Source organism: Sphaeramia orbicularis, chromosome 17 (genome assembly GCF_902148855.1).
Source record: "Sphaeramia orbicularis chromosome 17, fSphaOr1.1, whole genome shotgun sequence".
Taxonomy (NCBI): Eukaryota; Metazoa; Chordata; class Actinopteri; order Kurtiformes; family Apogonidae; genus Sphaeramia; species Sphaeramia orbicularis.
The window spans coordinates 53,996,295-54,017,453 of record NC_043973.1 but is presented as its reverse complement, the minus strand read 5'-3'; the positions used below and the strand labels follow the sequence as shown (position 1 = coordinate 54,017,453).

Genomic DNA, 21,159 nt, shown 5'->3' with positions numbered 1-21,159 from the left:
AGTTAGAGCCAGGATTCGAACTGCCAACCCTTCGGTTATTGGACGACCCGCTCTACCAACTGAGCCACAGTTGCCAGAAGAATGGAGAGTTTTAAGTTAGAATGAGAGGATTTCAGCCAATCAGCTGTCAGCATTCTGTTCCTGTGTGTGTGTGTGTGTGTGTTTGTGTGTGTAACATGGCTCATGGGTGTCTGTGTTACATTCCTTGACCATCTGACAAATGGACCAATCACATGTTCAACACCAACCCTTTCACTTTGGTCCTGCCTGTGTAATGTAACCAAAACAAAAAAAAAAGTCAGAGAAGGGTTTGTTTCTGAATCACTGGCCTTTGACACCTGCTGGTCTGAGCCCATTAGTCATGGTTTTAGGGTCAGGGTTACAGTTACAGTTGGTCATGGTCTTCATTGACACGGGTTCATCATCTATCCACCTCACAGGTGTAACATATCCACATGATGATTAGACAGGATCATTATGGTATGATAGTAGTTCTATCGGATCATCATATAGAGTTTTGTATATATATTTTGTCTGTTGTCGGTCTGTTTTGTGTTGTCTGTCTCTTTTGTGTGTGTTGTCGGTCTGTTTTGTGTGTGTTGCCAGTCTGTTTTGTATCTGCTTTTAGTACCAATACAAATATAACACAAACTAACAATACTTTTTTCCCACTTTCATGTGTCAATACAAACCAAACACACTGCACATGACAGTACAAATGTAGAGTTTTATTTTCCACTGACAGTTTTACAGCGTACCAGTGCATCTGTCGTCTGGAACATGAATTAAATAAAGCCTCTGCTGTGAGTTTTAGGCACTAGTATTGAGATCTTCTCCGTAGGGTTACATATTTGGAATCAGACGACACAGATGACAAACGCCTCTGGGGCCACACCGGAAACACCAAACTGATCGTCTGTAAACATTAAACACAAGGCGGTGTCGCTGGAAAACTTGGACACAGTGAAGTAGGTCTGGATGTCATCAGCTCAAACCTCAGGACCAATGAAAACCCCTGAAACTAAATGTCATCAACACCATTCATCCTGATGCCGCAACTGAGGACTGAAACAACTAAAATTACCAGGTGGGCCTCGGTGGGTCTAGAGTGGGCCTCTGTAAGTCTAAGGTGGGCCTCGGTGGGTCTAGAGTAGGCCTCGGTAAGTCTAAGGTGGGCCTCAGCGGGTCTAGAGTGGGCCTTGGTGGGTCACGGCAGACCTCAATGGGTCACAGCGGACCTCAGTGGGTATAAGGTGGGTAACAGCGGATCTCGGTGGGTCTAAGGTGGGTCAAGGCGGACAGGTGTGGTGCGCTCCTGTGGCCAGGTGCAGCTGGTAGGTGTCGTCTTTGAACAGCAGTAGACTGTAGAAGGTGTTGCCGCTCCACAGGACACTGCGCTCGTCTCCGGCCCATGAAACCGGACTGTCCGTGAATCCATGAACCGTCAGAGCGACCCAGGACGCCAACTGGGACTGATCCAGGTAAGACCTGCACCCAGACCGGTCAGACAGAACATTAGAGAACAAGGCCAAAGTCATGTGGAGGGCTGGACCGGTTAGGGTAGAAGGGTTAGAGTTAGGGTAAGGGTTTGGGTAGAAGGGTTAGAGTAAGGGTTCGGGTTAGGATAGAAGGGTTAGAGTAAGGGTTCGGGTTAGGATAGAAGGGTTAGAGTTAGGGTAAGGGTTAGGATAGAAGGGTTAGAGTTAGGGTAAGGGTTAGGGTAGAAGGGTTAGGGTAAGGGTAAATCCTGGGAACTAGACATGCAGCACATTTTCATCAGTAACACAGAGAAGATGTGGAACCTTAAACACGGCCCATGTTTTCAAGACATCAGTGAACTAACTAACCCACCTACCTACCTATCTAACTAACCTACCTACTTAACTACCTAACAGACCTACCTACCTAGCTTACTAACTAAATAACCACCCTACCTAACCCTACGAGGGCCGTTCAATAAGTTCATGGCCTCACCCAGAACAGAACAACACAGACTGATAATTTATATTTTATTTTTCAACATAATCTCCATTTACAGCAATGCACTTGGTCCATCGATGTTCAAGCATCACTATCCCATCACGAAAGAATGTAACATCCTGTATTATAACAACCAGTATTTCTGGGTGAGGCCATGAACTTATTGAACAGCCCTCGTACACTGGACTGAAACAGGTCAGTGATCCTCAACAGTTTGAGTCTGATGTTGAATCCTTCATTTAATGAAAATAAACATTGTAGCTCTGGACAAACATGTCTGTTCTGTTGTGAAAACCTTTATATTTAATCAAGACAGAATGACCTTTCATGTTGTGCCTCAGCTCGAATGGGTCAGAGGTCATCTTACCTGAGCTCCTGGATGAGGTGGTGGATTTCATGTGGGTTCAGGAATCCACTAACGGACATATTCAGTGCGCTGCTGGCTGTAGTTTTTGGTTCAGGACAGACCATTGTCGACAGGAAGCTGCTGGATGAGTTCTCACTGAAACCACAGAAGAAGAGTCAGTGTAGGTCAGAGGCCACATGACTTGCCTGTGACATCATCGTGTCCTCTCACCAGCTGACATCAGCATCCACAGCACCCAGCCAATCCAGGACAGAGTGAGGGTCACATGACTGCAGGTCAGAGGTCAGTAGGGGGCAGGGCAGGTTGGCCAGGCAGCGAGTGCTCACAGATGGTCTATGTTCTGACCAATCGTATCGTGAGAGGAGAGGCTGAAGAGCAGTAGTGCCCCCTGACAGGACCGCAAAGCACCGTGGGTAATGTAAGTCAGTAAGGAGTAGAAGGTGACTCATTAAAACCACAAGGATCTGGACGGTGGCAGCACAGGCTCATGGGTAATGTGCACATGTCTTACCTGGATGATGTGACACCAGGAAGTCAACGACCAAAGGGAGGTGTGTCTTCAGACCCGTGAGGAGACGCTGGTAGCCCCGCCCACCTGGAGTCATGCTACTGTCACTGAAATTTACAGACACCACTGAGAGAAAAAAAATGACTTAAGAATCATGTCACAGTGACTGTGTGTTTAAGAGACGGCGCTGGTGCAGAGGGGGCGGAGTCACAGATAATGTTCAATAAAGGTGTATTAACTGACCGTATCTGCTCGTCGCTCTCTTGGTGAATCTATACTTTTTTCTCTCAAACCCCAATAACTCAAAGGAGTCTTTGTCCAGAGACAGAACCAGACGACCTGCACATGGACACATACAGGCAATGATTCACCTGTTCAGGTAGTGACAGAGGGGCGGGGCTTCATCTCTGCCTTGTCAGACTCACCGTTTGGCATCAGAGCGACACATGGATCCTCATCGACTCTGCAGCCGAACGACAGTCCGTACACGCTGCCTGAACGCAGATGGTCACATGTTAAAGCACACATTAACAGACATGATCAGGTGGGTCAACATGTGTTCAGGTGCACCTTGGTGGACAGCGGTCTGCAGAAAGTCCTGGTCCAGCAGCATGTACACCGGCAGGTTCCTGATCAGGTAGAAACTGCTGAAACCATTCAGAGCTGCATCCAGGAGAGGGGGGGCGGAGCCACACTCTGGCAGCAGTACCGACACCTGCACAGGTAAACACACCACAGGCTCAGTTCTCCAGTATGTGCCTTCAAGTCCGACCTGACGGGGTCCTTAAAGACGGTCCAGGACACTATGGGTGGAGCTACAGCTGAGGACACAGGCGGACCATTAAAGGTGGAGCTACAGCCAAGGACACAGGCGGACCATGAAGGGTGGAGCTACAGCCGAGGACACAGGCGGACCATTAAAGGTGGAGCTACAGCTGAAGACACAGGCAGACCATGAAGGGTGGAGCTACAGCTGAAGACACAGGCAGACCATGAGGGGTGGAGCTACAGCCGAGGACACAGGCGGACCATTAAAGGTGGAGCTACAGCCTAGGACACAGGCGGACCATTAAAGGTGGAGCTACAGCTGAAGACACAGGCAGACCATGAAGGGTGGAGCTACAGCCGAGGACACAGGCGGACCCTTTGAGCCTTTCCATCAGACTCCTGACATATGACACAAACAGTTTCTGTATTCTAGATTTACTTATTTATAACTAAACTGTTTTTATTGTAAATGAACCAATAGATTACATTTCTTCCTGAATGAATTTAAAATGTACTAACATCTTAAATATAATAATAATAATAATAATAATAATAATATAGTAAAAACAAAGAACACAAAAGTTAAATGGTTCTCTATGTCATGTGCTACTATTCATTGTATTTAAAACGCGACTTTTGTAAAATGGTCAGACTCGGTCATTTTCTTCCAGTGTCGGTTGGTTAGTTTCCACACTGGTTAAAGGGCACTTAGTGGTTTGAATGGACTAATTCCTTAGATGTTGAGTTGTGGGTAAGTTGAACTCCTTGGACTCCGTCAGTTCTCCTGCTGCTGTCGGAGTTCATGAAGCTAAGCTAACGGCTAAGCTAACTCACCTTGTAGTTAAAGTGATGCTGCCCCACGTGTGCGCTGAGCTGGTTCTTTTGGTTCTGGAAACTGGACCGTTCAGAGACCAACAGAGTCCTGGGGATCCGCTCCAGGTCTGCACACATTCTGACGTAAAGCTAAAAAATCTCTATTAAATACGTGCGGCTAACGGAGTGTTTCTTCTCAGGTCCTTCAAAATAATGACATCTGAGCCGTACGCAGTTTGGTCCTCACCGGTAGCCGTAGTGACGTCATTCAACCCGGAAAAGAGTGGGGAGTGAACACGCTACTACTGCTGCTCACGTTTGGCTCGGTTCGCAACAGTTTTAGACCACGTTTGAACCCGGTTCAGTGTGACGTCATGGACCTGTCCCGGTTCGTCCCGGGTCAGTTTGATGACGCAGAGGAGGACAGGTGAGAAGATGTAGACCTCATAGACCCGGGTCTGATCCGGACTGTATTTTGTCCGTTCACCTGGTCCTGGCTTGTTCGGGTCCAGACTGTTGGACTACGTCCATCAGAACTGGATCAGAGTAACACTGAAACCAGATTATTATTATTATTATTATTATTATTATTATTATTATTATTATTATTATTATTATTATGGGGTTAATAATAAGTGATTCACGTGTTGAAGGACCTGGACTGTTTTTGTGGTGGTATTGGTGTTTGTTGTTTTTGTGTTTGTGGTGGTGTTTGTTGTTGGTGGTTGTGTTGTTGTTGTTGTTGTAGGTTATTGTTGTTGTTGTTTGTGGTGGTTGTTGTGTTGCTATTTGTGGTAGTTGTGTTGTGGTTGTGTTGTTTGTGGTGGTGGTTGTGTTGTGGTTGGTGGTTGTTATTTGTGATGGTTGTTGTGTTGCTGTTTGTGGTGGTTGTGTTGTTGTTGGTTGTTGTGTTGTTATTTGTGGTAGTTGTGTTGTTGTTGTGTTGTTGTTGGTTGTTATTTGTGATGGTTGTTGTGTTGCTATTTGTAGTGGTTGTGTTGTTGTGTTGTTATTTGTGGTAGTTGTGTTGTTGTTGTGTTGTTGTCGGTTGTTATTTGTGATGGTTGTTGTGTTGTTATTTGTGGTGGTTGTGTTGTTGTTGGTGGTGTTGTGTGCTCATCGTCGTCATTTGACTCCGGTTTATTTTTAATTCAGTGAGTTTTTTTGCTTGATTTTTGTGCAGCGACCAATCAGAGGTGTCGGCTGTTCAGGGTCACATGTCTGAAGTCAGTCTGCAGCCGGCGTCACGTCCTCACCAGGACGAGGACAATGACGAAGATGACGAGGATGATGACGAGGATGACGAGTGGGCGTGGCAGACCACAGGAGGCGATCTGACCAAACGCTACAACAGGACAGGTCTGAACAGCCAGGTGAGAACCGAACAGAACCGGCAGCAGGTACCAGCTCATTAAAGATGACAGTGCAGGTGAAAGGTCACAGCTGGTCACATGACTATCTGACATACGGCGTCCATACCGTGACAAACAACCGACTGAGACGATGTGGAGGCGTGGTCTGACCGACGATGCTGCTTTGAGCCTGATAACGGGCCCAGAGCATCCTGTGTCCTGGTCAAACTGGTCCAGTGAATATTTACTTATTTACCTGTCTGTTGGTTCACCTGTCTGTCTGTTGGTTTACCTTTCAGTTGCTTTACCTGTCCGTTGCTTTACCTGTCCGTTGCTTTACATGGTTTGTTTATTTGTTACTGCATTTATTTCAGGCCAACAGACAGAATCTGTCCAATCACACCCTGTCTTCGTCCACTCCATCTGACAAAGCTCTGCGGAAATACGAACACAAGATCAACCTGGGTAAGGTCCCGCCCCCTCCCAACAGATGTGTTGTCATGGTAACAGCCCCCACCCCCTCCTGACAGGTGTGTTTGTTCCTGTTCACAGATAAACTTAATTTCGCAGACTCTGTGATCAACAAAGTGACGACAATGCAGAAGCAAAAAGACGCTGACACGTGAGTCCCAACCCCCAATGTGTCTCACAGCACAGGTCATGTGACCAGCCTGACTCAGTTTCTCATTGGTTGTGCTTCTTCTACAGGTACCGGGTGAAGGACAAATCAGATCGTGCTACAGTCGAGCAGGTGAACGTCCTGTAGAAACACATGAAACTTCAGTGAGTTTAGTCTAGTCTAGTTTATGTTAGTCTAGTCTAGTCTGGTTTAGTCTAGTTTAATCTAGTCTTGTTTACTTGTTTGTGATTAAAGAATCAGTTTTAAGGAGTGGAGCTGATCTGACAGTTGAATGTTTTTTTTTGTTTTGTTTTCCTTTGGTGTTCTGTCAAAGCCATAGAACATGTTTAGGAACAAACTGCAAGTCAACGTTCCATTGACATTTTTTCTTCAGCTTCGTTTCAAACTGATGATAATGAATCTGTGGTGGGTCAGAAAACAGGGTTTTCACTTCAGTTCCAGACTAATGCTCTGAAAATATGAAGGTGTCATTAGAGAAGGAAAGTTCTGGATCAGTGATGGACCTGAGGTTCTGGATCATAAAACTGTACTGAGTAGGTCCACCAGAATCAGCTGATTCTTGTTCTTCAGGTTTTAGATCCACGAACTCGAATGATTTTGTTCAAGATGCTGAGTCGAGGAGTGATCAACGAGATCAACGGCTGCATCAGTACAGGAAAGGAGGTAATGGATCCATGGGTCGATGAGAACCATTGATCAATATCAGATGTGAAGTAATGCCGTATGTGTCATTTGGTCACTAACGAAAGAACACCTGCATAATAAACATGAGAAAAACAAAGCCTGTCATTGGTCAGGGTGTGGGTTCTGTGGCTGCTCTGATTGGTCGGTTCTATGTTGTCAGGCTAATGTGTATCATGCGAGCACATCAAGCAGAGAGAGCCGAGCAATAAAAATCTACAAGACGTCGATCCTCTTGTTCAAAGACCGAGACAAATATGTCAGTGGAGAGTTCAGGTAACCCCGCCCACTGTGACATCTGCATACAGGTGAGTGAAGATGTTCTGAATGTTGATCTGTTGTTCAGGTTCCGCCATGGTTACTGCAAAGGAAACCCTCGTAAGATGGTGAGAACCTGGGCAGAGAAGGAGATGAGGAACCTTATCAGGTTGGAACCGGAACCTAGTAGAACCATAATACTGATAGGTAGAACTCAGTAGAACCTTAATGCTCATGGGTAGAACCTTTTCCTGACAGGTAGAACTCAGTCAAAGCTCACTGTGGGTTTGTTTCCCAGGTTGCAGACGGCTGGAGTTCTGAGTCCTGAACCTCTGTTGCTCAGGAGTCACGTTCTGTTAATGAGCTTCATCGGAAAAGACAACATGTGAGTGTGTGTCTGCTTCTTGACACCAGTACCGATGCTTGTACCAACGCCTGTTCCTACAACTGTACCGACGCTTGTACCGACACCTGTGCCGGCGCCTGTACCGACACCTGTGCTGGTGCCTGTACCGGCACCAGTACTGATGCTTGTACTGACACCTGCACCTTTACCGGCACCGATACTGATGCTTGTACCGACGCCTGTACCGGTGCATGTACCGACGCATGTACCGGCACCAGTACCATCGCCTCTATCGGCACCAGTACTGACGCCTGTCTCTTATCGATCACCTGTGTTGACCTCCTTTCCCATCAGTCCGGCACCACTGCTGAAGAACGCTGTGTTGTCTGAGTCAAAGGCGTGTGAGCTCTACCTGCAGGTCGTGCAGAACATGAGGACGATGTTTCAGGAGGCCCGATTGGTCCACGCTGACCTGAGCGAGTTCAACATGCTGTAAGAGGCTCCGCCCACCACATCCTGACCCCTTCAAAGTAAAAGCCTCGTAACCTCAGCTTTTTCCCCTGTGCAGGTATCACGACGGAGATGCCTACATCATTGACGTGTCGCAGTCAGTGGAACACGACCATCCACACGCTCTGGAGTTCCTCAGGAAAGACTGCAGCAACGTCAATGGTAACCACAGAGACATACCTGCTGACCCCTGACCTCTGACCGTTAGCTCACCTGTCCGTGTGTATTTTTTCCCAGAGTTCTTTGTGAAGCGCGGTGTGGCAGTGATGACGATCAGAGAGCTGTTTGACTTCATCACAGATCCATCAGTCACTAAAACCAACCTGGACCAGTACCTGAGCAAGGTCCCAACACACACGTCCACATTTAGGCCCAGTCTAAGCTTTGTTTGTTTACACATGTGCTGTCTTTCTTAAACCTGTTGCCATGGTGACTCATTGTTTCTTCGCTTGGTTGACGGTGAATTTAGTTTTGGCTGATGTTGACTGACACAACTGTGACCAGTTCAACACACAAACACACAAATAACAGCAGATACTGAACATGTTCAGGTGTCTTTGTCTAATGTATGTGTCTGTGTTTGTATACTGGTTGTGTGTCTGTTGTGTTGCAGTTGTGTGTCTGTGTTTGTATACTGGTTGTGTTACAGTTGTGTGTCTGTTGTGCTACAGGTGTGTGTCTGTGTTTGTGTACTGGTTGTGTGTCTGTTGTGTTACAGTTGTGTGTCTGTGTTTGTATACTGGTTGTGTTACAGTTGTGTGTCTGTTGTGTTACAGTTGTGTGTCTGTGTTTGTGTACTGGTTGTGTGTCTGTTGTGTTACAGTTGTGTGTCTGTGTTTGTGTACTGGTTGTGTGTCTGTTGTGTTACAGTTGTGTGTCTGTGTTTGTGTAGGCCATGCTGGTTGCGGCTCAGCGAACGGCTCAGCAGAGGTCGGACCAGGATGCAGTGGATGAAGAGGTGAGCCGTCCTCGTCCTCCTGTTTTCCCCGTACATGTTGACTCATGAACGGATGTGCGCGTTTGAAACCAACATGAAAACAGTCCAAGCTTTAGAAACACATTGAACCATGAACCAGTAAGTACTGTCATGGAAAGGAGTTAATGAGCAGCAGGTCAGTGAGGCAGGTGACATTCACCTGTCAATCAGAATCAGACCTCACAACCACCTACCAGGTCACATGACCTCTGGGTTTGACCTTTGACCCCTCAGGTGTTTAAGAAGGCGTACATTCCTCGCACTCTGACGGAGGTGAATCACTACGAACGAGATGTTGACCTCATGAGGATAAAGGAGGAGGAGTCAGCGCTCTGTGGTAACCATGACAACGTAAGAGGATTTTTATTGAGGATGAGCTGATTGATCAGCTGGTGGAGGATCAAACATGATGATGAAGATGATGATGATGTGTTCTGTACAGATTCTGTACCAAACGCTGACCGGACTGAAGAAGGACCTGTCAGGAGTTCAGACGGTACGATCACTGTTAACCCAAACCCTAACCCTGTTCTAAACCCTGACCCTGTTCTAAGCCCTGTTCTAAACCCTAACCCTGCTCTAAACCCTGTTCTAAACCCTGACCCTGTTCTAAGCCCTGTTCTAAACCCTGACCCTGTTCTAAACCCTAACCCTGCTCTAAACCCTGTTCTAAACCCTGTTCTAAATCCTAACCCTGTTCTAAACCCTGACCCTGTTCTAAACCCTGACACTGTTCTAAACCCTGACCCTGTTCTAAACCCTGACACTGTTCTAAACCCTGACCCTGTTCTAAACCCTGACCCTGTTCTAAACCCTGACCCTGTTCTAAACCCTGACACTGTTCTAAACCCTGACCCTGTTCTAAACCCTGACCCTGTTCTAAACCCTGACCCTGTTCTAAACCCTGACACTGTTCTAAACCCTGACCCTGTTCTAAACCCTGACCCTGTTCTAAACCCTGACACTGTTCTAAACCCTGACCCTGTTCTAAACCCTGACACTGTTCTAAACCCTGACCCTGTTCTAAACCCTGACCCTGTTCTAAACCCTGACACTGTTCTAAACCCTGACCCTGTTCTAAACCCTGACACTGTTCTAAACCCTGACCCTGTTCTAAACCCTGACCCTGTTCTACAATGAACGGCACGGAACTGACACGGACGAAACACGACGCCGTTGAAGCGACTGAACATCACTGGGCCGTGGACACAAACCAGAATGAGTGGAATCAGTAGTTTGAGAACATTCAGATTTCAGTGAATGTCACGTTTGTTTGCCTTCATTTTCTTTTGTGTTTTTCTGGTCTGTGTTTTCTGTTGAATATTGAAGAACCTTTAATGTTCCCTCAGGGTTGACATGTTTGTCATTCAGTGTTGTTGTGTTTTCAGGTTCCTGCTCTTCTGGAGGACGAACAACCTTCATCATTATCGTCATCGGAGGAAGAGGAGGAGGAGGAGGAGGAGGAGGAGGAGGGTAAAGGACGGACAGAGGAACCCCCGATGGACAAAAAGGTGAAAACTCAACAGCAGCTTTATTTGTTTGTTTGTTATTTTCCTTTGAATTAAAAATCCGTAAGTGCAATGAAGTAATTTTCACACATACAAGTGAATTTGGGGTGGGGTCCGGAGTTCTGGCCCCTCCCCCAGAAAGACCAAGTGTCATGGTTTAAATAACCGGAAGGTCGTGCGTCCGCCTCTCGTTTCTATGGAGACGGTTAACGTCGGTTTTTATTTTCCAGGTGAAGAAGAAGTTGGTGAAAGAAGCTCAGAGAGAGAAAAGAAAAAACAAAGTCCCCAAACACGTGAAGAAGAGGAAAGAGAAGGTGTCCAAGATGAAGAAGGGCAGATGAGGCCCACCAATGACAGTACAGAACAGAGGTCATGTGATCCCATACAGTCATGGTCAGAGGTCAAATATGTGTGTTTCCATGAATGACCCAGAGCAGACCAACTGGACCGGATCGCAGACAGAATGGATTGGATTACAGACTGGACCAGATTACAGACCGACTGGACCGGATCACAAACAGACAGACTGGATCACAAACAGACAGACCAGATCACAGACTGGACCGGATTACAGACAGACTGGACCAGATCACAGACCGACTGGACCAGATTACAGACCGACTGGACAGGATCACAGACAGACTGGATCACAGACAGACGGGATCACACACTGGACCAGATTACCAACAGACTGGACTGGACCACAGACAGACTGGATTACTGACAGACTGGATCACAGACAGACCAGATCATGGTCAAACTACTTGGATTTGTGTGTTTTCATTATGTTCAGTTTAAACATGTGTATGAAATGAGGGAAATGAAATAAATTTGAATAAATCAGATGTGAATGAATAACAGGTTTGATATTTGTCTTTTCCTACGTGTGTGTCCTGTTTGGTGTCATTGGGTCCAGTTCAGTGTTGGATGGTTTGGGTTGGTTGGTTTCAGTTGGATGGTTTCAGTTGGATGGTTTAGGTTGGATGATTTCAGCTGGATGGTTTAGGTTGGATGGTTTAGGTTGGATGATTTCAGCTGGATGGTTTCAGTTGGATGGTTTGGGTTGGATGGTTTCAGTTGGATGGTTTGGGTTGGATGATTTCAGCTGGATGGTTTCAGTTGGATGGTTTAGGTTGGATGATTTCAGCTGGATGGTTTCAGTTGGATGGTTTGGGTTGGATGGTTTCAGTTGGATGGTTTCAGTTGGATGGTTTGGGTTGGAGGGTTTCAGCAGGATAGTTTGGGTTGAAGGGTTTCAGTTGGATGGTTTGGGTTGGATGGTTTGTGTTAGATGGTTTTAGTTGAATGGTTTGGGTTGGATGGTTTGTGTTAGATGGTTTGGGTTGGATGGTTTGTGTTAGATGGTTTCAGTTGGATGGTTTAGGTTGGATGGTTTGTGTTAGATGGTTTCAGTTGGATGGTTTGTGTTAGATGGTTTCAGTTGGATGGTTTGTGTTAGATGGTTTCAGTTGGATGGTTTAGGTTGGATGGTTTGTGTTAGATGGTTTGGGTTGGATGGTTTGGACACGTGCGGCGTGTCGTGTCCTTCCTTGTGACCTAATGACCTTTAACCCCTGGCAGACAGTGGAGGTGTAGCTCTGATGATGTCTGCCATGTTGGACTGTGTCTAAACTCTGGATCTGATGGAGAACAAGTGAAGGGGAGGAGCCTGGCGGTCCAGACTGTGCTGCCATTGGCAAGTTGATGAACTTCTCTGTGATTGGCTGTGTGATGAATAAAAGAAAAATCTAGCAAAATCACAGTATTTCGGCATCAGACACGACTGGAACTGAAGGTAAAACTGCTGCTGCTACAGTAACACTTTTGTTACTACTGTCACTACTGTTACTACTGTCACTACTGTTATTACTGTCACTCCTGTTACTACTGTCACTACTGTTACTACTGTCACTCCTGTTACTACTGTCACTCCTGTTACTACTGTCATTACTGTCACTACTGTTACTACTGTCACTCCTGTTACTACTGTCACTACTGTTACTACTGTCACTCCTGTTACTACTGTCATTACTGTCACTACTGTTACTACTGTCACTCCTGTTACTACTGTCACTACTGTTACTACTGTCACTCCTGTTACTACTGTCACTACTGTTACTACTGTCACTCCTGTTACTACTGTTATTACTGTCACTACTGTCACTACTGTCACTACTGTTATTACTGTCACTCCTGTTACTACTGTCACTACTGTTACTACTGTCACTCCTGTTACTACTGTCACTACTGTCACTCCTGTTACTACTGTCACTACTGTTATTACTGTCACTCCTGTCACTACTGTTACTACTGTCACTACTGTTACTACTGTCACTCCTGTTACTACTGTCACTACTGTCACTCCTGTTACTACTGTTATTACTGTCACTCCTGTTGCTACTGTTACTACTGTCACTACTGTTACTACTGTCACTCCTGTTACTACTGTTACTACTGTCACTCCTGTTACTACTGTTATTACTGTCACTCCTGTTGCTACTGTTACTACTGTCACTACTGTTACTACTGTCACTACTGTCACTACTGTTACTACTGTCACTCCTGTTGCTACTGTCACTCCTGTTACTACTGTTACTACTGTCACTCCTGTTACTACTGTCACTCCTGTCACTCCTGTTACTACTGTCACTACTGTTACTACTGTCACTACTGTCACTACTGTTATTACTGTCACTCCTGTTACTACTGTCACTACTGTCACTACTGTTACTACTGTCACTACTGTCACTACTGTTATTACTGTCACTCCTGTTACTACTGTCACTACTGTTACTACTGTCACTACAGTCACTCCTGTTACTACTGTCACTACTGTTACTACTGTTACTACTGTCACTACTGTTATTACTGTCACTCCTGTTACTACTGTCACTACTGTCACTACTGTTATTACTGTCACTCCTGTTACTACTGTCACTACTGTCACTACTGTTACTACTGTCACTACTGTCACTACTGTTATTACTGTCACTCCTGTTACTACTGTCACTACTGTCACTACTGTTACTACTGTCACTACTGTTACTACTGTTACTACTGTCACTACTGTCACTCCTGTTACTACTGTCACTCCTGTTACTACTGTCACTACTGTTACTACTGTTATTACTGTTACTACTGTCACTCCTGTTACTACTGTCACTACTGTTACTACTGTTATTACTGTTACTACTGTCACTACTGTTACTACTGTCACTACTGTCACTCCTGTTACTACTGTCACTACTGTCACTACTGTTATTACTGTTACTACTGTCACTACTGTTACTACTGTTACTACTGTCACTACTGTCACTCCTGTTACTACTGTCACTACTGTTATTACTGTTACTACTGTCACTACTTTTACTACTGTTACTACTGTCACTACTGTCCATTCATGTGTAACATATGACCATGTCCAGGATTCCATCTTTATATTTCTAGCTAGAATGAAACCAGTTTGGCTTTTTTTGTGTTCATTTCTGTCCTCTCCTTGAACCCAAACGCTGGGTTCATTCCTCAGTCCTTCTGAGTTCTTCTACACCTTGTATGTTTGTCTTCAATCTGTAGTTTTACATTTTAGATAACACCTAACCTGCAGAGCCTAGGGAGTGGAACCTACTGTTCCTCTACTGTTTCTACAGTGTTCTGTTATTACTCTACTCTTTTCTTTTTGTTTATCCTCTCCTGGCTTTGACAGAGCTCTCAGATCTTTTCATAATGTCCGACTGGACCGAGTGTCTGAACTTCGGTATCTCCGTCGCCAAACAGGCTGCTGAGGTAAGAAACAAACCGACCAATCACAGAAGAGGAGACCAGTGTTAAGTTTGTGTTGTTGGAGACAAAGCTCCTTCTAACTTATAAACACAATGTCCCAGATCAGGAACACCAGCAAATGTTTCCTCAGAACATCACACAACGTGGGCTTTTCTTCTGCTGCTCAAAAACAAAATAAGAAAGAATAAAATCAGTTTAATCTCAGTCATTATTATTTTCTATCAGTTCTTTTCATTTTTTCGTGTCTTTTCCAAAGACGTCCACACTGTGATTTCACGTCCAGGTGGTTGGTCCAGATAAGGACGTTCAGGAATGTGTGTTCAGAGTGACTGTGACCTCACAACGACCTTTACCTGAACACAAGTGTGCTCTGCTGGACCAACCTCTAGTTCTGTTCCCTGGGGCACTGCTAGCAATTATGGACCCCATGAAAGCTAAATGTTCAGTATCAGTATCTAATTCAGTATCTGGGGGGGTGTGGGGGGGGGGGGGTGTGTGTGTATGTGGCGGTGCAGTCCTTGACTAACATAACAGTCAAGAAGAAAAACTAAACTTTACATACTTTCAACGTCCGTCTCCCGGCTTCTATGCCTCTATTATACATCGAACCTTACACCAAATTTTCATAACTTCTAACCCGAACCCACTGGGCCCCCTCCATTGCTCTACGGCCCCCCCAACAAATGCTGTGCCCCATGAATTTGCCATTGTCAGCCCCCCCCCCCTGCTTCAATCTGTCCCTGACTCAGAACTTTGTAGAATTGTTGAAGCTGCAAATCATGATCATGAACACAGTTGTGAAGCTTCAGCAGAGTTCTTCCTGCTCAGAGAACCTGACCCTGACTCTGACCCTAAACCTGGGTCTAAACCTAACCCTAACCCTGACTCTTACTCTAATTCTGTTCCTAACCCTGTTCTAAACCCTATCCCTGTTCCTAACTCTGTTCCTAACCCTAACCCTGTTCCTAACCCTGTTCTAAACCTTAACCCTGTGTACAGATAAAGACTAATGTCCATGTGTCTCTCTTTTCCTTCAGATGATTATGTCGTCTCTCCATCATCCAAAAGATGTGAAGTTGAAAAGTTCTGCAGCTGATCTTGTCACAGAAACTGATCAAAGAGTGGAGAAATTTCTGATAATGACCATCAGGAGGAGATTCCCACAGCACAGGTTCAGTTCTACAAACCCTGTTTCCAGACGAGTTGAGCCTTTTTACCTTTGGCCACACTGGCCGCAGGGTGTGGTCGTCAGCTGGTCGTCCATCTGTCTGTCTGTCCAAGAACTTTGACATGCACTGATAAGTCAGACCACTTGGGGCAGTAGTGTACCTGATAAGATGTTTTAGATGTTTCCTCTTCCACCTGATGGGCGTTCTCGTTCTTCTGCAGTTTGATGATAGGCGGATCATTGTAATCAGGTGTGTTGGAAGAGGGAAACATCTAAAACATGCAGGATACTGGCCCTCCAGGACCAGGATTGGACAGCCCTGCTTTAAACCAGCATGAATTGCCTGGTTTTCTGTAAACTAAATAAATGAGTTTCTTGTAGAAGTTCAAGACTCCACTAAAGCTGAGTGTAGACTAACCCTAACCCTGACCCTGACTAAAGTCAGTTCCTCAAAGTAAAAGTAAAATCAGCTAATAGACATATGAAACTAACATTCTTTCCCTTTCTTTTGTTATTGTCTCTTGTACAAAAACACTCGCAATGCGTTTGACCTTTGACCCTCAGGTTCATAGGGGAGGAGTCTATTGGTGCAGGTGAGCATCTGGAGCTGACTGACAGTCCAACCTGGATCATTGACCCCATTGACGGGACCGTCAACTTCGTCCACAGGTGACAAACCCTAACCCTGTTCCTAACCTTAACCCTAAACCTCCAACTATAACCCTAACCCTTCAACCATAACCCTAACCCTTTAACCATAACCCTTCAACCATAACCCTAACCCTGCAGCTATAACCCTTCAACCCTACCCTCCAACCATAACACTCCAACCATACCCTAACCCTTCAACCCAATCCTAACCCTAACCCTGACCCCGTGGATTCAGATCTTCACCTTAAACCCCTAACTCTAACCTTTCAACCCCAATCCTTCAACCTTAACCCTTCAACTCTAGCCTTAACCCTTCAACCCTAACGCTAACCCTCCAACCCTAACCCGTCAACCCTAACCCTTCAACTCTAGCCTTAACCCTTCAACCCTAACGCTAACCCTCCAACCCTAACCCGTCAACCCTAACCCTTCAACTCTAACCCTTCAACTCTAACCTTAACCCTTCAACCCTAACTCTAAGCCCCCAACCCTAACCCGTCAACCCTAACCCTTCAACTCTAACCCTTCAACTCTAACCTTAACCCTTCAACCCTAACTCTAAGCCCCCAACCCTAACCCGTCAACCCTAACCCTTCAACTCTAACCTTAACCCTTCAACCCTAACCCTCCAATCCTAACCCTTCAACCCTAACCCTCCAACCATAATCCTAACCCTTCAAGCCTACCCTAACCCTGACCTTGTGGATTCAGATCTTCATCCTAATCCTAACCCTCCAACCCTAACCCTAACCCTACAACCCAACCCTAACCCTAATCCTGACCCTGTGGATTTAGATGTTCACCCTAACCCCCTAACTTTAACCCTTCAACCCTAACCCTTCAATCCTAACTCTCCAACCATAACCCTAACCCTTCAACCCTAATCCTTCATATGGAAAGAAAACATGGACCTGTTTTGTAGGTTCTGCGTTTGACTTTGACTTATTCAGTCTCATGTTCTTCTGATCACAGGTTTCCTTTCGTGGCTGTCTCAATTGCCTTCACTGTCAATAAAAGGGTAAACTCATGTGCCAGGTACAAGTGGAATTTGGGATTGTTTGTAGCTGTGCTGATGTTGTTTTTGTTGTTTACAGACTGAGTTTGGGATTGTTTACAGTTGTGTGGACAACAAACTCTTTTGTGCTCAGAGAGGACAAGGAGCGTTTCTAAATGGAGTTCCTCTTCACGCCTCAGGACAGGAAGGTGACATCCTACATGACTATAGCGTTGTGGACTCATGTGGACTCAGGTCCAATGGAACGGTTAACGTGTCACTGTGTGTTGTCCAATCAGACGTCAGCAGGTGCGTGGTGGTGACGGAGATTGGTGCAGAGCGTGATGACGAGGCGCTGACCACCGTGACAACCAACATCTGCCGACTGCTGAAACTACCTGTGCATGGGTCAGAACTGAAGATACACAACAAACAAACAAGAAAATACACATTAAACAACAAAAAAACATCAAACAAATAAACAAGACTTAAAAATAACAGAAAACTGACCCTTCATGACAACAAAATAACAGATAAACAACAAATAAACAGAATATTCTCCAAACTGTGGGGTCCATTTCAGAGGTGTGTTTTCAGTTGAGCAGCTCATTCATTTTCTCCATGTCCACAAAACACATGTAGACAGCACTGGTGAAGTCCCATTAGTCATCTGCATGGGCGCCGCTACCAATTATGGGCCCATGAAAGCGTAATGTGGACCCCAGCAACGGGGTGGGGGTGGGGACGCACTATCCATAAACAATATCACTAACGATAGTGTGAAAACGAAACTGAAACTTAACATGGTTTTAGCATTCACCTTCCGAATTCTATACCTCGCTTATACACCAGGTCTTACACAAACTTTTCACAACTTTGAACCTGTATCCACCCCCTCACCCCCCGGATGTGACACATTTACTTACTCCAGGTTGGGTGACTTTTGTCTATTTGTTGTAGCAATTTCAAACTAATGTACTGTAAATTCAATTCTCTATCCATTATCTTCCTCATTTGTCATGTACGTGCTTATAGATTTGAATAATTTTCATCTAAAGTGACCAGGGCTCAAGCACCTCATTTGCATATTCACAAAATGGCTTCTGTCTTAAAAACTAAGACAAAAATTGACTCACTTTGTATTATCGACTTATAGGAAGTCGGCTATGGTCTTTCATTTGGTACTAATCTAGCTGACTTTCAATGACCTTGAAAGGCCAAACTCAAGGTCATGATTTTCAAAATACCCAATGTTTGACCATAACTCCCTCAATTTAGCAGAAAAATGACTAGTATCAGATTATAAAGTGTGAAAATATTGGCCAAAGGTATCTGTCAAAGGCCTCAAATGCACTGACTATGGCAGTTTCACCTGTTTGTTTAGCGTGCGGTAGTCGGGGACAGCAGCCGTCGACATGTGTTTGTTTATTTGTCTACTGTTTATTTGTTTAGTGTGCGGCCGTTGGGGATGGCAGCTGTCGACATGTGTTTGTTTATTTGTTTACTGTTTGTTTGTTTAGTGTCCGGGCGTTGGGGATGGCAGCCGTCGACATGTGTTTGTTTATTTGTTTACTGTTTGTTTGTTTGTTTGTTTGTTTAACGTGCGGGCGTTGGGGACAGCAGCTGTGGACATGTGTTTGTTTGTTTACTGTTTGTTTGTTTGTTTGTTTAATGTGCGGGCGTTGGGGAGGGCAGCCATGGACATGTGTTTGTTTATTTGTTTACTATTTGTTTGTTCAGCGTGCGGGCGTTGGGGACAGCAGCTGTCGACATGTGTCAGGTGGCCTCAGGTGCGGCTGACGTCTACTACCACATTGGGATGCACTGTTGGGACATTGCCGCGTCTGCACTCATCGTACAAGAAGCAGGAGGCATTGTCATGGATACAGACGGTTTGTTGTTGTTTTTCTACCACATTCTGGCTCCAGCATTTATCAATAAATATTTTACAGATTTAATTTAATCAGTTTGTGTTGTAAGAAGATTTCTCCAATGTGTCAAATAAAACTTTCATGATAAAGTACCTCAGTTTGTCACTAATTGAATGAACATTAATGTTTTCTCTAACAAACACAAAGTCTCACTCGTCTTTAAAGTGACCATGTGCTCACCCACATGCAGAACATGTGGTCGCTCACAGTAGCGGCTGTCGTTTTTTAGCTAATGTCATTGCTCGTGTTTCCTCTAGTTTACATAAGAAAGTGCTGCAATCTCCCACTGGGGGCGTGGCCTTTTCTGATTGGTCCATCTGTGTCTGCAGGTGCAGAGTTTGACATGATGTCTCGCAGAGTCCTCGCCGCCAGCTCTTCGGCCGTGGCCAGTCGCATTGCTCAGGTGATCCGGACCTTCCCCTGTCGCCGTGATGATGAGGATCCCTGTGTATCTGTTGTGCAGAATGGACTGTAGGTCATGTGACAGGAAGTAAACATGAGTTGTGGTGTCACTAAACAAACACTAATAAAAGCTGACGTCACCTGATGTGTTGTGACCTGGTTTTATGGCACTTTATATAATATTTAGTCCATTTGAATTAGATTACCATGAGCTGAACCCCAGAGAGCATGACCAATTAATCAGCCCAATTACAACGGATCAGTGATTAATCAACATGGGTCAATATGGAACTGATGGATTAACTTTTTTGCTGCGCAGAGATTCTGTTGCTTTTTTCTGTATGTGTCTGCTACTGTGTATCTGTGCTGCCTGGAGAGGAAGAGGAGAGTGTGTTCACTTTCACTTTGACAGTCACGGACTGCTACCCCCTCAATAATACACTGTGTTTTCATTTGAAAGTTGGGTCAATTATCTTTGTGAAATAAACAAAGATGCAACTGTTAATCCACATGTCCACCATTATCTAATATAAGACTATTACATCCTGTGGATATCAATATTCTTATGTCAGATATTGGCCAATATATTGGATATCATCTTTTTTTTGGCCCCAATATTGGTATTGTCATCAGCCCCAAAAATCCCATATTGGTCGGACTCTAGAACCCAAGTCTCACAATTAAAAGCCATTCAAGTTCAGTTGTAAATCCAGTCCCCATTTGTCCTTGGTCCAGTTCTACAGAAGGAGCACAGACTGATTTGATATGATGTTGATTCTGTGTGGAATCACAGACCTTTATGTTGAACACAAACAGCAGAAACCAGCCTGAATATCCCAGTTTTATTCAATAAATGGAAAAGATGGAAGTCAACATCTGTCAATCAGAGTCTTCTTTTGCAGCTGAGGTTTGTTTATGTGATCAATAATGTAAGGAAAAGGCCGATCACTGATCAGAGGGTCCAGAGAAAAACTAAGGAGTCACAATGAGACCTGGAAAAAAACACACTCTGTCCATGGAAGCCTGGACTGTAAGCAGCAGCATGGATCTGAACCCGGTTCACCAAAGGCCCTGGGCTCGTTCTGGATCTGAACCCGGTTCACCAAAGACCCTGGTCTCATTCTTGAAACCCATCCTCTGGGACTGACCCTGCTTCAACAGTCACTGTGCAAATATTCACAAAGAACTGGTACTGAACAGTTACCACTATTACCATTTCTGTTACCATAAGTATTACTAGTACTGTTACTATTAGGGCGGCCATGGCTCAGATGGTAGAGCGGGTCATCCAATAACCGAAGGGTTGGTGGTTTGAATTCCACTCTGTCCATGTGCTGTTGTGTCCTTGGGCAAGACACTTCACCCCCCTTGCCTCCAGTGCTGCTACTCACACTGGTGTATGAATGTGTGAATGTTCAGTGGTGGTCGGAGGGGCCGTAGGCACAGATTGGCAGCCACACTTGTGTCAGTCTGCCCCAGGACAACTGTGGATACAGATGTGGTTTACCACCACCAGAGGGAGGGTG

The 21,159-nt window shown here is 45.2% G+C and overlaps 4 protein-coding genes across 9 annotated transcripts in view; 2 read left to right on the top strand and 2 right to left on the bottom strand.

Moving 5' to 3' along the window:
* Positions 1-21,159, bottom strand: part of LOC115437227 (inositol monophosphatase 1-like) — a 194,014-nt gene that overhangs the window by 125,071 nt on the left and 47,784 nt on the right. The window contains exon 10 of the mRNA XM_030160450.1: positions 5-12. The gene's annotated coding sequence lies outside the window, so the exon portion shown is untranslated. The remainder of the gene's footprint in view (positions 1-4; positions 13-21,159) is intronic.
* On the bottom strand, positions 713-4,660 carry LOC115437217 (ribonuclease P protein subunit p40-like). Of its 2 annotated transcripts, XM_030160436.1 has the most exons (9): positions 4,458-4,660; positions 3,426-3,570; positions 3,281-3,349; positions 3,099-3,194; positions 2,859-2,981; positions 2,558-2,735; positions 2,348-2,482; positions 1,284-1,488; positions 713-1,221 (listed from the first exon to the last, which is right to left on the bottom strand). In XM_030160436.1, the coding sequence occupies exons 1-8, from the start codon at positions 4,572-4,574 to the stop codon at positions 1,290-1,292; spliced, it is 1,062 nt and encodes a 353-aa protein (XP_030016296.1). In that variant the 5' UTR covers positions 4,575-4,660; the 3' UTR covers positions 713-1,221; positions 1,284-1,289. The 2 variants fall into 2 exon arrangements, with proteins under 2 accessions (XP_030016296.1, XP_030016295.1); XM_030160435.1 differs by having other exon boundaries at positions 713-1,488.
* Positions 4,026-11,562, top strand: LOC115437198 (serine/threonine-protein kinase RIO1-like). Of its 4 annotated transcripts, none has more exons than XM_030160400.1 (17): positions 4,026-4,047; positions 5,620-5,809; positions 6,163-6,253; positions 6,341-6,410; positions 6,497-6,539; positions 6,999-7,091; positions 7,273-7,385; positions 7,456-7,536; positions 7,666-7,752; positions 8,068-8,205; positions 8,282-8,385; positions 8,461-8,567; positions 9,116-9,181; positions 9,434-9,550; positions 9,642-9,695; positions 10,588-10,710; positions 10,938-11,562. In XM_030160400.1, exons 2-17 carry the CDS (start codon positions 5,654-5,656, stop codon positions 11,046-11,048), a joined length of 1,554 nt encoding a protein of 517 aa, XP_030016260.1. In that variant the 5' UTR covers positions 4,026-4,047; positions 5,620-5,653; the 3' UTR covers positions 11,049-11,562. The 4 variants fall into 4 exon arrangements, with proteins under 4 accessions (XP_030016260.1, XP_030016259.1, XP_030016258.1 ...); XM_030160399.1 differs by lacking the exon at positions 4,026-4,047 and adding an exon at positions 4,323-4,374; XM_030160398.1 differs by lacking the exon at positions 4,026-4,047 and adding an exon at positions 4,622-4,863.
* On the top strand, positions 12,298-19,779 carry LOC115437222 (inositol monophosphatase 1-like). 2 transcript variants are annotated; one of them, XM_030160444.1, is made up of 9 exons: positions 12,298-12,502; positions 14,411-14,490; positions 15,525-15,658; positions 16,220-16,324; positions 17,279-17,324; positions 17,401-17,509; positions 17,600-17,708; positions 19,041-19,192; positions 19,561-19,779. In XM_030160444.1, exons 2-9 carry the CDS (start codon positions 14,431-14,433, stop codon positions 19,704-19,706), a joined length of 861 nt encoding a protein of 286 aa, XP_030016304.1. In that variant the 5' UTR covers positions 12,298-12,502; positions 14,411-14,430; the 3' UTR covers positions 19,707-19,779. The 2 variants fall into 2 exon arrangements, with proteins under 2 accessions (XP_030016304.1, XP_030016303.1); XM_030160443.1 differs by having other exon boundaries at positions 17,401-17,708.